The sequence below is a fragment of the Cyprinodon tularosa genome, unplaced genomic scaffold (genome assembly GCF_016077235.1).
Source record: "Cyprinodon tularosa strain WSP-4 unplaced genomic scaffold, ASM1607723v1 ctg433, whole genome shotgun sequence".
Lineage (NCBI taxonomy): Eukaryota > Metazoa > Chordata > Actinopteri > Cyprinodontiformes > Cyprinodontidae > Cyprinodon > Cyprinodon tularosa.
In genome coordinates this window covers 720,266-738,157 of record NW_024039156.1, presented here as the reverse complement: position 1 = coordinate 738,157, position 17,892 = coordinate 720,266, and the positions used below count along the sequence as shown (strand labels likewise).

General features: G+C 40.4%; 1 protein-coding gene across 1 annotated transcript in view; it reads left to right on the top strand.

Moving 5' to 3' along the window:
• The window catches only part of tecpr1a (tectonin beta-propeller repeat containing 1a), a 38,650-nt gene that overhangs the window by 288 nt on the left and 20,470 nt on the right, over window positions 1–17,892 (top strand). Inside the window, exons 2-5 of the mRNA XM_038299713.1 lie at window positions 3,492–3,769; window positions 5,730–5,826; window positions 16,300–16,422; window positions 17,676–17,795. Of these exons, the coding sequence (XP_038155641.1) occupies window positions 3,507–3,769; window positions 5,730–5,826; window positions 16,300–16,422; window positions 17,676–17,795 (603 nt within the window). The 5' untranslated portion in view covers window positions 3,492–3,506. The remainder of the gene's footprint in view (window positions 1–3,491; window positions 3,770–5,729; window positions 5,827–16,299; window positions 16,423–17,675; window positions 17,796–17,892) is intronic.

The following is a 17,892-nucleotide window of genomic DNA, read 5'->3' as shown; positions in this document are numbered from 1 at the left end:
TTTACGGAGTGTTGACACACAGCTAGCTGGTTAGAACGTAACCAACCTTACGCACAATACTGTACGTAATGTATGCGTAGGGAACGGAGATGCGTAAAGCTGGTGTTTGCCAGGCTTACAGGGAGGCTGTTAACAATATCCAAGGAGAACTATTCAGTTTAATGAAGGGCTGATTGGTTTATTTCACTAAAACCCAACTCAATATCTTATGATTGATGGAATGAATATGGATCCCACCCATCCTAGCTCCAATTCACAACACATGTCATCTCAGGTCACTTTACAGTTCACAGATAATCGAGTCAAAATGATTCAGGTAGGGATACTTCATAAGAATATTACCAATGTATAAGTAATTCAATTCAAGTCAGTTTTATTTATATAGTGCCAATTCACAACTAGTGTTGTGCGATGCCATTTTTTGGCCCTGATACCCGATAACTGGCTGTGCAGTATCGGCCGATACCGATACCATAATAATGTAAAATAATTGCCACCATGGCTTTGTCAAGCTGCTGCCTACCTTTGTGAAGCAGGAAAAAAATCTAATACAAAGTAAATCCAGTATAATTTTTCAATAAACAGTTCTACTGGATAATAAAATAAAAAGTTTTTATTGCCTACCAGGAGTGGGTTACAATAGTTGAATAAACTTATGGCTCTCAAAATGGTATCTGTGCCCTATTTGTTGGTACTCGCCGATACCGATACCACCATTTTAGGGCAGTATCGGCGCCCCGTCCGATACTGGTATCGGTATCGGTGCAACACTATTCACAATGCACAAAGCACTTTACAGTTCAACCAAATCATACAGTCAGATTAATTCAGAGTTTTCTATCTAAGGAAAACCAGCTGATTGCATCGACTCATTGACTCTTCAGCAATCCCTCACACTAAGCATGCTTGTAGCGACAGTGGAGAGGAAAAACTCCCTTTGAACAGGAAGAAACCTCCAGCAGAACCAGGCTCAGTGTGAGCGGCCATCTGCTGAGGCTGACTGGGGTTCAAAGAGACAGAAGCAGACATAGAAAAAGAAGCATAGATACAAAAAGCAGCTGTAAAAGGCGGCCCCATCCAGGAACACACAGCCAGGCAGACGAGCTCCGAGCCAGCTCCCATGTCAGAGGATGAAGAGAGCACATCCAGTTAGTCACAGTCAGAGAAACAGGACTGCACTGGAAAACAGGCCACTCTCCAACATCTAGAAACAAAGGTGTTGATGGCAGCAGCACAGCTGATATTTCTCTCCAGGATGGAGTCACAGCCAAACAGGAACAGACCAGATGAAGCTACTATGAGAAAAAGCAGAGAGAGCAGAACGTTAGAGATTGAACAGATTCTGCAGAATAGGAGAACAGAGAGAGAATGAAGCAGAATGATGAAATAGGGGTCCCTATGTCCTCCAGCAGTCTAAGCCTATAGCAGCATAACTATAGAGATAGCTCAGAATAACCTGAGCCACCCTAACTATAAGCTTTATCAAAAAGGAAAGTTTTAAGCCTAGCCTTAAAAGTAGACAGGGTGTCTGCCTCACGGACTAAAACTGGTAGTTGGTTCCACAGGAGAGGAGCCTGATAACTAAAAGATCTGCCTCCCATTCTACTTTTAGAAATTCTAGGAACCACTAGTAAACCTGCAGATTGAGAGCGAAGTGCTCTGTTAGGAACATAAGGAACAATCAGATCTCTGATATCAGATGGAGCTTGGCCATTTAAGGCTTTATATGTGAGAAGGAGGATTTTAAATTCTATTCTGGATTTAACAGGAAGCCAATGAAGAGAAGCCAGGATAGGAGAGATATGATCTCTCTTTTTCATTTTCATTAGAACTCTGGCTGCAGCATTTTGAATCAGCTGAAGGCTTTTAACTACAGTTTGTGGACTTCCTGATAGTAAAGAATTACAATAGTCCAGCCTTGAAGTAACAAATGCATGGACTAGTTTCTCAGCATCACCCTTGGACAGGAGATTTCTAATTTTGCAATGTTCCTCAGATGAAAGAAGGAAATTCTAGAAACCTCTTTAATAAACCTCTTCTTCATCTAAATATAAAGGCATCCACAAAAACAAAAAACATAATAATATTAACTCCTCTAACCATTTTGTTGAATGTACCGGTAGATCCACATCTAATGTAGACCAACGTCATCTTTGTGAGGAATAGGAACCAAAGGTTGGAACCATTTATCCAACCTTTGGAAATGAATTCATGGCTGGTTGTTTTCCAGATCCACAAACGTAAATGTCTTTGTCACCCTGACATAACATTTTGATGCTAAACCAAAATAAACAAGCTGAACTTATAAATAAAATAATAATCACATTTCTTTATACGGTACATAAATTCTATTTTACCAAAAGGCTCTCCTAATGTTGTCCTTTAAAAATAAGATACATTTACTTGCTCCAATCCCCCTAAAAATGATCTATTGGTCAGACAAAAATATTGTTCATCTTATCCTAAAATTCTAAGCAAATCTTTCCAGTGTTTATGATGGACCTATAGGAAGCTGGTTAGGGTGATTGGTGGTTCTCTGAGCTTTTCTTTGGATATATTTCAACTTTCAATGCAGTTATAGAAAATTAGATTGTTCTCTGTTTCTGCACATTTAGAATGATAAGAACCTAAATCACATATGTAAAGATTGTCTTGGACTAAAAACATGTGTGTTTGCTGTTTGCTTTGGTTTGCCTTTGCTTTATTATGGTTGAAAAATAAAAACCTATAGGTAGCATAAAATAGGCAATAAATATCCAGTAAATATTACACATTACTGCACCGTTACTCCTATTTAGAGTCACCAAGCGGTTTTTAATTTCTCATCTGTAAAAGCTGACAAGATAGTTTTCACAGTCAAAGAAGGCCAAATACAACATGAAATAAGTAAATGTAACATTGATTGCTTTAATTCATTAATTAATTAACTTCTCTGTCTGTTTAATTATACAAAATCTGTAAAAAAAAAAAAAAATAATAAATACATAAAATTTTGTTTTTAAGATAAAAAAATCCTCTTCGTCTGTCAGTTTGCTCTATCCAGAGCTCCTGGAGTGGCAAAGTTTACCTTCTCCTTTTTAAAATTCTGTTTAATATCCTATTTAAGGATTTTTTATATATATAACAAATGTTAATTGAAGCTCTAAACATGAACTTGGGTTAAATCAAAAATATTGCAGCAGATAAATCAAACTCTTATTGCTGAAACCTACATTGTCCTAATTGAGCCAGTTGCAGCTTTGGTCACATGAGGGTTCATTAACCATCATGGCTGATTTCCACATCCTTCTTGTTCCCTTTTTTATTTATTGCAAGTTTCAGAATGAAAATTCAAAGTTCCCTTTTTTCAACAGGGTAACTTCTTTATAAAATGTCAGAGCTTTATTCCTCCTGCAGTTTTCCCATGGATGTAAAGATATTATAGCTTGGTTCAGACTGATGCTGTCGTGCAGCATAGCAGAAGTCAGCAAACTACCGCCGCTTGTCTCCAGGTTCCAGGTGACGCCATGCCGGTCTCCCTGCTGTGGGCGGTGGACGTGCACGGGCGCGTCTACAGCCTGTCCACTGCGGGACAGCAGTGGGAGCAGTGCCGCCATGCCCAGATGGAGTTCAAGCGTGTGACGGCAGCTCAGCAGTGCTGCTGGGGCATCGCCTGTGACAACGGCATCTACCTGAACGTCCACGCGTCTGACCTGCCCATCCGCTACCAAGAGGACGCGTACGAAAACCAGGTAAATGTTGTTTTTCCACCAAGGAGGGACTCAGCAATGTAAAAACTAAGTTATTTTCTTTAATTTGGAGAAGGTCCGGCTATATAAAGCTCCACACTATGAGGTATACTGTCTGTGGGGGTCAGATAAACACTGCTTTAATTATTATCTCAATACAACATGTAAGAATTACATTTATAAGACTGAAGGCTTCAGGTTTATCATTGTCATTGTCCATTTCAACTCTTGATATTGTCAACCTAGCTTGTCAGCCAATCATGTTCAGGTCACTTTATTAGGTACACTTTACTGAAATTCTAATGTTTTCATCTTTCAGGAATTTCCTAAAAGCTCCAATCATTTCATACTTTATTCCCCATCCTCACAATTTATCACTAATGGTGTCCAAAGTGATTGTATTTCAGTCCAGTAGAGCTCATCTGGCCATCGTGTCGCTATTATTTATTATCTCTGAGGAATGTTTTAATACTTGGTAAATTAATGTCACAGTTGGACAGGAGACAGGAACACCCGGGGGCTATTTAACTCTCTTGATTACCAGTAATAATGAACAACCTTTGCAGATTTTAACTCTGCTTCTGCATTTTACTCTTATCCTGAACCAGTTCTTGGTAGAGTTATTCATTAATTCAAATCTCAAGGATCAATTTGATCCCAATTCTAAAGATTTGGAATAAATTCTGCAAGTCTGTTATCCGATTGGTTTGCTGGTATTACAAACATTTTGTGGCTGTTACAGGTACTACATGACTGAATTACTCACTATATTCATCTATCCCGTCTAAACCAGTCATTCATTGTTCTGCATAATATAGTAAATAGTTGAGCAGTAGTTATATTATTAAATACAATGGAAGAGAGTCTTAGCTTCCATTTTCCCCCATGATTCACAAAAAACTAGTTCTGAATAGAGCCTGCATTCTGTTTTTGTCATTGTTATTGTTAGGTTATTGATGTGAATAATTAATTACTATATTTTTTATGTCAGTTTTGTTTGACATATTAAAGTTGAGTTGTTATAACATTCAACTGGAAAGTATAACTGCTACCGCCGTGTGGTTTAAAGGGGAACTGCTAGGTGGTAAATTTAATCCACATGGAAACAACACATAACAAGGTGGCCATGGGAACCACTTTAGCTCCGCCCTGCTTCAGGGATGGATGGATGGATGGATGGATGGATGGATGGATGGATGGATGGATGGATGGATGGATGGATGGATTTGATGGATGGATGGATTTGATGGATGGATGGATGGATGATGGATGGATGGATGGATGGATGGTGGGATGGATGGATGGATTGATTGATGGATGGATGGTGGGATGGATGGATGGATTGATGGATGGATGGATGATGGATGGATGGATTGATGGATGGATGGATGATTGATGGATGGTGGGATGGATGGATGGATGATGGATGGATGGTGGGATGGATGGATGGATGGATGGATGGATGGTGGGATGGATGGATGGATGGATGGATGGTGGGATGGATGGATGGATGGATGGATGGATGATGGATGGATGGATGGATGGATTTGATGGATGGATGGATTTGATGGATGGATGGATGGATGATGGATGGATGATGGATGGATGGATGGATGGATTGATGGATGGATGTAGGGCTGGACGATATGGAAAAAAAACGATATCACGATATGGATTATTTTATATCACGATAACGATATATATCACGATATACCACAACTGATGTTGCATTTTATGTTTTCATAGTCCGTCAGATGGACAGGGTTGAAAAAAATCTTTCATCGCCTATTTTTTACCCATCATCTTGTTTCCTAATATGAGAATCCCAACCCCAACCAAGAACACCAGTTATGCAATTTGCGGCCATGACAGTGAACAGTATAGAATCTTGGCTATTGCGCTGCAGTAATTAATCATTTAATATTTGTTTGTTATTGACATTTTATAAAATTCCAAGGCCAGGTTTTTCTCTTGTCTTTCACTTACCTTGTTTTCCACTAGGAGGGTCCAGTCCTTTACTGAAATGTTTTCGACTAGGCATCACATATCTGGGATCGAGTGTACGGACGAGGTCCCGAAAGCTGTCTTTCTCGACTATGTAAACGGGGGCCATGCCTTTACAGATATAGCGTGAAATAGCACCTGTGATCTGCTTGTGTCGCTGAGACGTCTTCTCATATTGTGATCCTTGGGCGAATGCTTCCTTAAGCTTCGGCTGTGAGAATTTCTTTCCAGTGCTTCCTGTATTTTCATCCCTTGTTTGTTTTGATCGGAGTGGTTGTAGTTTCCCGTGTTCTTGTTCATGATTTTTCTTCAGGTGGTAAAAGAGGCCGGAAGTATTTACATCAGCCGCTGGAACGGCTTTGCTGCACAGTTTACATATCGGTTGCGTTTGTTCTTTATCAGATGGCTGAAATCCGAAATATAACCAAACAACCGAGCTGCCTCCCCTTTTGGGCAAAAGTGGTGTTTGTTGTGTCTGTGACCTGGCAACCGTTTCGGACTCTGTAACCGCTGCTGTGGTAACATCTTCTTGGGTGTCCCATCATTCATTTTTTTTCAAGCCAGAAAGAAATTTCGCGGGCTCTCTCCGTCAGTAATGTCGCAAACGTATGGTGCAAAGCCGCGTGACGTAAAGCGGTGTAGTGTCGCAAAACCACGTTCTCTACACATTATCTTTTTATTCTCTTTTTTTTTCGTTATATACACTTAGAGTTTGCATAGCAAAAACGCAAAATGTTATATTAACAAATTATATTAAAATGTATATTAGCAGTAATAATAATAATAAAAAAGTTTATCACGATAGAAAAAATAGAGGAGAAAGGTCACGATAGACATGTTTCTCTCGTCCTCACGATATATATCGCCATATCGCCCAGCTCTAGATGGATGGATGGATGGTGGGATGGATGGATGGATTGATTGATGGATGGATGGTGGGATGGATGGATGGATGATGGATGGATGGATGATGGATGGATGGATTGATGGATGGATGGTGGGATGGATGGATGGATGATGGATGAATGGATTGATGGATGGATGGATGGATGGATGGATGATGGATGGATGGATGATGGGATGGATGGTGGGATGGATGGATGGATGGATGGATGGATGGATGGATGATGGATGGATGGATGGATGGTGGATGGATGGATGGATGGATGGATGGATGGATGGATGGTGGGATGGATGGATGGATGATGGATGGATGGTGGGATGGATGGATTGATGAATGATGGATGGATGGATGGATGGATTGATGGATGATGGATGGTGGGATGGATAGATGGCTGATGGATGGTGGGATGGATGGATGGTGGGATGGATGGATGGATTGATGGATGATGGATGGATGGATGGTGGGATGGATGGAGTGGTTAATGGATTGATGGATGATGGATGGATGGATGATGGATGGATGGATGGATGGTGGGATGGATGGATGGATGGTGGGATGGATGATGGATGGAAGGTGGGATGGATGGATGGATGGTTGGATGGATGGATGGATGGATTTTGGGATGGATGGATGGATGGTGGGATGGATGGATGGATGATGGATGAATGGATTGATGGATGGATGGATGGATGGATGATGGATGGATGGATGATGGGATGGATGGTGGGATGGATGGATGGATGGATGGATGGTGGGATGGATGGATGGATGATGGATGGATGGATGGATGGTGGGATGGATGGATGGATGGTGGGATGGATGGATGGATGGATGGATGATGGATGGATGGTGGGATGGATGGATGGATTGATGAATGATGGATGGATGGATGGATGGATTGATGGATGATGGATGGTGGGATGGATGGATGGCTGATGGATGGTGGGATGGATGGATGGTGGGATGGATGGATGGATTGATGGATGATGGATGGATGGATGGTGGGATGGATGGAGTGGTTAATGGATTGATGGATGATGGATGGATGGATGATGGATGGATGGATGGATGGTGGGATGGATGGATGGATGGTGGGATGGATGATGGATGGAAGGTGGGATGGATGGATGGATGGTTGGATGGATGGATGGATGGATTTTGGGATGGATGGATGGATGGTGGGATGGATGGATGGATTGATGGATGGATGGATGGATGGATGGTGGGATGGATGGATGGATGATGGATGGTGGGATGGATGGATGGATGGATGGTGGGATGGATGGATGGATGGATGGATGGATGGTGGGATTGATGGATGATGGATGGATGGATGGATGGTGGGATGGATGGAGTGGTTAATGGATTGATGGATGATGGATGGTGGGATGGATGGATGGATGGATGGATGGTGGGATGGATTGATGGATGATGGATGGTGGGATGGATGGATGGTGGGATGGATGGATGGATGGTGGGATGGATGGATGGTGGGATGGATGGATGGATTGATGGATGGATGGATGGTGGGATGGACGGAGTGGTTAATGGATTGATGGATGATGGATGGATGATGGATGATGGATGGATGGATGGATGGATGGATGGTGGGATGGATGGATGGATGGTGGGATGGATGATGGATGGAAGGTGGGATGGATGGATGGTTGGATGGATGGATGGATGGATTTTGGGATGGATGATGGATGGATGATGGATGGATTTTGGGATGGATGATGGATGGAAGGTGGGATGGATGGATGGATGGATGGTTGGATGGATGGAGGGATAGATGGATGGATGGATGATGGATGGATTTTGGGATGGATGATGGATGGAAGGTGGGATGGATGGATGGATGGTTGGATGGATGGAGGGATAGATGGATGGATGGATGGATGGTGGGATGGATGGATGGATGGATGGATGGTGGGATGGATGGATGGATGGATGATGGATGGATGGTGGGATGGATGGATGGATTGATGAATGATGGATGGATGGATGGATGATGGATGGTGGGATGGATGGATGGATGGATGGATGGTGGGATGGATGGATGGATGGATGGATGGATGATGGATGGATGGTGGGATGGATGGATGGATTGATGGATGATGGATGGATGGATGGATGATGGATGGATGGCTGGATGGATGGTGGGATGGATGATGGATGGAAGGTGGGATGGATGGATGGATGGATGGTTGGATGGATGGATGGATGATGGATGGTGGGATGGATGGATGGATGGATGTGGGATGGATGGATGGATGGATGGTGGGATGGATGGATGGATTGATGGATGATGGATCGATGGATGGTGGGATGGATGGAGTGGTTAATGGATTGATGGATGATGGATGGATGATGGATGATGGATGGATGGATGGATGGATGGATGGTGGGATGGATGGATGGATGGTGGGATGGATGGATGATGGATGGAAGGTGGGATGGATGGATGGATGGTTGGATGGATGGATGGATGGATTTTGGGATGGATGATGGATGGATGGATGATGGATGGATTTTGGGATGGATGATGGATGGAAGGTGGGATGGATGGATGGATGGTTGGATGGATGGAGGGATAGATGGATGGATGGATGGATGGTGGGATGGATGGATGGATGGATTGATTTTGGGATGGATGATGGATGGATGATGGATGGATTTTGGGATGGATGATGGATGGAAGGTGGGATGGATGGATGGATGGTTGGATGGATGGAGGGATAGATGGATGGATGGTGGGATGGATGGATGGATGGATGGATGGATATAGGTCTATAATTGACCAAGTCATCTGGGTCAAGAGACGGTTTCTTAAGCAGAGGTTTAATTACAGCAATCTTAAAAGCTTTAGGTACATATCCCTGTAACAGAGATAGATTAATCACATCTAAAATGGAGGAGGAGATCAAAGGGAATACCTCCTTAAATAACCTGGTTGGAACTGGATCTAACATACAAGTTGAAGGCTTAGATGAAGACAATAATTTTGCTAATTCAGAGAGTTCAACTGGATCAAAGCAGTCTAAACCCGGTTCAGATTCCATGACTACCTCAGGTACAATCGCGGATAGAGGAGTGCTTATGATCTTATTTTTAATAAGATCAATCTTATTTATAAAGAATCCCATAAAATCATTGCTGCTAAGAGCAGGTGGAATGGACGGTTCAACAGAGCTATGGCTCTGGGTGAGTTTGGCAACTGTATTAAAAAGAAATCTAGGATTATTCTTATTCTCCTCTATTAATGAGGAGAAGTATGCTGCTCTTGCTTTACAAAGGGTCCTCTTATACAGCAGTAAACCATTTTTCCAGACTAGGAAGGACTCTTGCAGGCCTGTGGAGCGATATTTTCTCTCCAGTTTCCTAGCATTTTGCTTCAAAGTACGCAGCTCTGCATTAAACCAAGGAGCAAGCTTTCTATTTTTAACGGTTTTCATTTTCAAAGGAGCTGCGTTGTCTAAGGCAGTACGCAGAGAACTAGCAACCCCATCAACAAAATTATCAACCTGTGAAGGGGAATAAGCTAAGCTTTTGCACTCTGCAGCACTGCTCAGTGACACAGAGGAGAGAGAAAGTGAAGCAGATTCTTTAAAATTTATAACTGCACTATCTGATAAAGATCTACTAAAATTGAACCTTCTTTTGGGGGAGGAGAACTCTGTTAAAGTAATCCTGAAGGTTATTAGAAAGTGGTCAGAGAGGACAGGGTTGTGAGGAAATACTGTTATTTCTTCACATTCTATGCCGTATGTCAGCACAAGATCCAAAGTATGAAGATGAGAATGCGTGGGACTATTCACATTTTGAACAAAGCCAATAGTGTCTAAGATAGCATTAAAGGCTGCTCTTAAGCTATCGCCTTCAATGTCAGCATGGATGTTAAAATCTCCCACTATGATGACCCTGTCAGTATTTAATACCAAATCAGAAAGGAACTCTGAAAACTCATCTAAAAATTCAGAGTAAGGACCTGGTGGACGATACAAAGTTACAAAAAGAAGAGGTTTTCTTGCCTTGAAATTTGGATCAGGGAAATTAAGGGTTAAATGTTCAAAAGAGTTGTAGGTATTAATTGTTTTGGGAGTAATCAGTAAGTCAGACTGGAAGATTGTTGCTACTCCTCCTCCTCGCCCAGAACTTCTGGGGATGTGAAAATTTAAATAGCTTGAAGGAGTTGCCTCATTTATGCTCACATAATCCTCTTGCTGCAGCCAGGTTTCTGTAAGGCAAAACAAGTCAATGTGATTATCACAAATCAAGTCATTAACTAGTAGACTTTTAGAGGAAAGCGATCTTATGTTAAACAGACCGCATTTAATTGTTTTAACTTTTTCCCCAATTGGAGTTATTTTGATTTTAATTAGATTATCATGATTTACTCCTTTGGGAATCTTTGCTAATTTATTAGATTTTGGTCGTGGGCAAGACACTGTCTGGATGGAGTAAAGAGTGGGTAACAGTAGAGAAGCTGCAGAGATGTGTGTTAAACTACAACTCTGCTTCCTGGTCTGCACCCTGGGTGGTCAGGGTTTTGGAGGACTAATAAATGTGGCCAGATTCCTAGAAAGAAGAGCTGCACCATCCAAAGTGGGATGGATGCCGTCTCTCCGAATCAGACCAGGCTTTCCCCAAAAGGATTGCCAATTATTAATGTAGCCCACGTTGTTTTCAGGGCACCACCTAGACAACCAGCGGTTGAATGACGACATGCGGCTAAACATGTCATCACTGGTCAGATCAGGGAGGGGACCAGAGAAAATTACGGAGTCCGACATTTTTTTGGCAAACTTACACACCGAAGCAACACTAATTTTAGTGACCTCCGATCGGCGTAACCGGTTGTCATTACCACCCATCTTGAATAACAATCTTACTGTATTTAACCTTATTCCTTAGCCAGTAAGTGTTCTGGTAGGATACGATGTCGCTCCCGTTCTGGCCCTCAGCAAACATTTGAACAATGTCCCTGGTGTCTCTAATGCTGCCACTTTCTGACTATGAGCTGCCAATCACCAAGTGGCTTCTCAGCTGGTGTGTCACTGAGTGGGGAAAACCGTTAGAAACGGGACGGTGGAAGGTGACTCACCAGTGGGCAGAGATCCACGACTACCGTACGCTTTCTGCGTACAGTTACCCAATCGCCTGCGCTAGGACTTTTGGAGGACAGCTACATGGGGGCCTAACTTTAACCTCCTATGTTCAACAGCCTGAAGCCTGTATTTCTAAACTCTGACAACCCCTCGCCTCAAAGCTTAACAAAAATACTACAACTTTATTACCACAACCGCCCCCATTATCACTAAGAAGGGGCATAGGAATGAATGAAACAACGACACCAGATAGCAGGAGAGATGATAGGAAAAATAAGGAATCAGTATGGAAAAAGAGTCAAGGGAGGTAGACGAGAGAAGCCATAGCCAAAGCAAACAAGCGCGTAGCCCTATCCTACCCAACTACCTTCTTGCTAAACAGAAATAAAACCCGTGTGAAACGACAAGTGCTCAGTAGAAAAGGTGCAAGCATAAGTGCTATGTTTTAAAGTAGATCCAGTTGAAGAGACCCACCAAACACTCTAAACGACACATCCTCAAAACCCAAACCACCAACCAATACCCACACACACAGGGAGGGGTTCACATCGTGCGTCTGTGTCGCTCGCGGGAGCTGAGAGAATGATTTAAGAAGTATTACAAGTAACTTAACCCCACATCTCTGCGTGCGTATCGTGAGAGCCGGGGCTGAAATGAATAAATTTAATACTATATTCAATTCCAACTAAATAATATAGAACCAATCTAAATTAATAAGGAAAATAAAAATCTTTGAGACAATTGTTAAATGAAAAAAATTTATGAAATTATATTCAAATTAAATAATTAACAATGTTAACACAGAGTGAAGGCGAGAAAACTAAGATGACCATTGAAATTGTATCAAATCTACACATTAATAATCAAATCTCTAGTTTAATTAATGTTACACATAAATAAATATATTTAGGTTTGTGTTAACAATAAAAAAAAAATATTATGTCGATAATGGATTAATGTGATTGTAATAATAGTAGTGTTTGTGAAAATAATCGAATTAAAATTCAATCAAAAAATAATTAAGAAGAAAAAAAGTTAAAATATGTATACTCAAATATGTAAATATTGATATAAGAAAACCGCGCGAGATAATACCAAAAAAAAAATAATAAAAAAAAAACAAAAACAAAAAAAAAACATAACAACAAAAAACAACATTTTGGTTTGCTGTTTTTGTGTTGTTATTTATATTGGTGGAGTATATGGATTGATGATTTGGATGGATATGATATTTTGATGGAGTGTGGATGATGAAATGTGGATTGATGGATGGATGTATGATGGATGATGATATGGTGGGATATGGATATTTGAATTGATATGGATGGATATGGATAGGTGATGAAAAGTATGTTAATCCATCATCCCCACCATCCAACCATCCATGTTATGGATGAATGGATGATGGATGATGGATGGAGGAAGCTTGGATGGAAGGGAAGGATGGTGTGAAATAGGATGGATGGATGATAGGATTGGGTGTATGTATTGGAGGATTGTGGATGGATGGAAAGGATGGATTGTGGGATTGGAATGATGGATGGTTGGATGGAATGAGTTGGTTCTAGGATTGATTGAAGTAGTGATGGTATGGATGAAGAAGGTGGGGGCTGGATGCTGGTGGGCAGGATATTGACTGGGACATGGCAAGTCAGTTAGGTCTGGATGTAAGGAAAAGGATGGTGACAGGCATGAATTCTAAGTTGGGACTGTCTTCAGGTTTGCAGTCATGTGCATTAAATGAAGTCTTCTGTCAAATGCCCACAACCAAACAGTGCATGATGTGGCCAGTGCAATGCTTGTGAACCATTCAATCATATTGCATCCATTCAACATATTCATTCATTATTTCAGTCATTCATTTCTAATTAGTTCAATTCAGTCAAATCAATTCCTTATTGCTATGTCAGTTCACTTTATGAAGTACATTCATTCCATTCGAATCAGGAAATTTCATGCATCATTCATCCTTAATTGCATTCAATCAGTCATTAATTCAGTTCTTTTCGAACTCATTCATCTCACTCCATCATTCCAATTGCACCATTAGCAATTGCAGTTATTTCAATTCATTATTCATGTTCTATTCTCATATCATTATTTCATTCCATCATGAATTCATGCATTATTCCTTATTATTATATCTATTAATTCATAGGGTCATGCGGTCTGTCATATTTGCATTCATTCAATGGTCAATTCAAATTATTTCATTGAAAGGTCAATCATTCATCATGCACTCAATGAAATTCATCAGGTGTCATTCCCATTCATTGATGCATCAATTCATATAACCACACCCACCCCCCAAACCAACCCACCCTGTAAACAAGGCGGCTGTCAGTCTGGCTTAGTGCAAGGGCAAAGGTTCTTTGCATGAGCATCAGGCATTCAGCATTTCAAGTCCAGAGCATGTGCATGTTTCTGAAGGCGATTGCATGCAGATCATGATTTCAGTACAGTCCTATGGGCACATTCATCCATGTCATTATGTTCAATTCATTCATCATTCAGTCAGGTATTCTCAGAAATTCATTCATTCAATTCAATTATTTAATGCAATTCTATGTCTTTAATTTCATTCAGTTCGATTGAAACCATTCAATCTCAATTAGTGTCTTCAGGTCCAGGTCATTCATTAATGTCAGTCTTCAGATGATGCATTCATAGCATTCATTCCAGTCCATTAGTTCATTGCATGACATTCATCATTCATGATTCGATTCATGCCCATTGCTTGATTTCCATGCAGAGCAAGGAGTGATGGCAGTCATTTCAATCCCATTCATCATTCATTCTCATATCATGATTTTCATGCAGTTCATTAACATTCAATCAGTTCATCATGTTCATTACATTCTTCTGTTCATTTTCATGCCATCAATACGATATTTCATATCATTCAGTCATTCCTTATTTTTCATTAATTAATTTATTAAAAGTCATGCATTCATTGCATCAAAAATGTCATTCATCCAGTGGCATTCCCTATGCCAAGCATCATGCAGTAATGGCCAGGCTGGCACGTCAGTCAGTGCAATTCGAACCGATTCATTACAAACTCATGAGCAGCATAAGTGCAGTTCATATAATCATTCAGTAGGGCAGTCATGCATTCATCATTGCATTATGTCGTCATTCATATTTCATGTCATCGGAATTCATTATTTCTTGCTGAAGGCATGCATGTATTTCATTCAGTCATGCAAGCAGTCATGCTTCATCAATGCATTCAGCAGGCATTATCATTGCATCATTCATTAGTTCAGTTGCATTCAGTGCATGTCATGCAGTACAGTGTGCTGTCTATGCGAATTACAATTCCAAGCATGCAGCATTCATGATGGCTGTTTCATTCGATGTCAGTTCCATTCATGATGTCATTCATGCATTCTTATTGCTACAAATCATTCCATCCAGTTCAGTATTGCATGTCATTCATTCTTCATGCAGTTTGGCATTGCATTCAGTCATCATGCAGGATGTGGTCATGTCAGTTCAGTTCATTGATGTACATGCATTCATGATTTCATTCATATTCATAGTCAAAATCATTCATCGAGCAGTTGCAGCATTAGTGACATGCTTCGAGGACCAGGCAGCATTCAATCCAGTCAAATTCATCATATGTCATTCATGTAGCATCAGAGGCATATGCAATTCATCATGCAATGCCTTCATGCTTCAGTCGAGTCTGCAGTGAATGCATGCTTCAGTCAGTAAAAATGTCAATGCATCATTAATTCCGTTATGCAGCATGCTGTAATGTCAGTCATTCGTTAACTCAGCAGGCAGCCGCAGTCATTCATCCCCCAGTTCCATTCATTTATTTTCAATTCAATGCTTTCAGGTCATATGTCAGTTCTTTCCATTCATCTCAAAGTCATTCATGATTTCAGTGAAGTTAAGTCTGGTAAGCAGTCATGTAAGTAGGGCAGGTCTGGAGAAGTTTGCGATTCATGGCGGCAAGTGCATGTGTTCATTGCAATTTCAGCATTCATTTGGTCAGGCAGGTCTCTTCATTCTGTTGTGTCATGCAAAGCATTCAAGACAGTATGTCATTCATATTGAAGTCATGCATCCCAGTCATTCATGGCATTCATTATATCATTCAGTCAGTTGATTTTCATTCATTGCATTCATCAGGCTGGACATCAGAGGTGTCAGTTCATCATTCATTGCATGTATTTCATTTCATTATTGCGATTCATGATTGGCATCATTCTTGTCATTCAGCCTTTCCACTCAGCTAGTCAGTCAACCCCCCACCCCCCCACAAACGCCATGATAAAAAAAGAGGCTGACTCCCTTAGCAGGTTTACCTCCGCCCGTAATAGCTACAAACCCGACTGGCAGAGGAGTGACAACTCCGGTCAGGAGCCACGCCCCTTTCCGGCATCGCAGCTTCCCCTCTGTCCGCTGGAGAGGGCGGCGACTGGCAATAAGAAACAACGCATGATGGCATATCCCACATAGAAAGAAGTCATTCTGCTTTGATTCATTTATTGGCCTTTTTGTTTTTGTGGTATCAACAATTCAAGTGTTTGGTTTGCAGGGGTGGACATATGCCATGGATTTCCCTGCCACCTACACCAAAGACAAGAAGTGGAACTCCTGCGTCCGCCGCAGGCGATGGCTCCGCTACAGACGATATAAAGCCATGGACACCTGGGCCAAGGTGGGTGTGTTTCACACTAACTAAATAAGTGATGTTTATTTCAAGTTCTGTGAAATAGTGTTTGCTACTCAGATGCTTTCTGCTATTAGTTTATTTTGACACACTTCAAAGTTTTAGAAGCTTATTAGGTCTCAGGTGTTTCAAAAAAAAAAAAGATTGATCTTGGGGAAAATAATGCTTTAGGAAATATTGGAGATCTTTTTTCTTTTTATTTAATTTGTGAAATCATGACCAAGCAAGTAGATATTTGAGTTCAACAAAGCTACTTCTCACCTAAAAAAATGCAACGTCCCTCAATTTCCCATGATGCATTGCAGTTTACTGATCGAGCTCGGTCATCAATGGCAGATGATAGTGATGATAGATGTCAAGTTTTTTTTATTAGAAATTGATAACAAAGCTACATTCTTGCTCTAAAAACATAATCAACATTTATTGTAGGTCTTGAAAAGTGTAATATATCTTTATCTGATGGGTTTATTTCTAAGATCTGGCAACTTTTTTACTCTAAATCCTGCTGCTCATCCTTAAGCAAGAGAATTAATGTATTTTAAACAAATTGGTAAATAGCCTGTTGGTATATCAGCGTGACATACCCTGTCCTTTAATAATAGTTTTACATCTCTCTATAATGGAAATCATAATTATTTCAAATATTTTATTCATCTTTTTTCAGTAAGCTAATAGGTTCCTATTTTTTTCTATGTTCTAAATATGTCTAGTTTAATAGTTTGTTTACTTATTCAGCATTTATTACAATTGGCTTAATAAATTATTTAAATCTAACACTTGATTTAATCGTAGAATATATTTAAGCCTATATTTTAATGAAAAGATCATCTTGAAGAACATCAAGAAAAACTGACAAAAAAGGCTACTATTAATTAATTAATCCTTATAATGCAATCCTATCACTTATTGCTACCATAATCAAGATAAGATTGTGATGCAACATATTTCATTCTAAGCTAAGGCAACTCTTATTTTTTTATGATTATTAATGACATTTGTTGAAAAATGTATTTATAAGAGCTAAAAATCAACATTTTTTGTGTATAAAAAGCCAAATTAGCTACACACTGTCCCTTTAATGAATAAAATCCTCATTAACATTTTTCTGTTTGTTTTTCCAAAACTACTATTAATTGAAGATCTAAAACATTTAAAAAAATAAGACAGCAAAAGAAAGCAATAAATCAATCAACACTTCAACAGCACCCTGCATTTTTTAATTTGTGTTTATGTGGTGACAGATCCCCTCACAGCAGACAACTCTACCAGATCCCTTCAGCGACATCAGCTGTGGAGGCTGGGAGGTCAGCGATGAGCCCAGGGGCCGGATGTCTCTGTGGGCCGTCTCCATCCAAGGAAAGGTACAGCTCACATCAACACACTGCAGCTAATTAAGACCCACTTTACCCCTGGAATCAATGATATGGTTTGATAATTGAACGCAAATAAGAGGTGGTT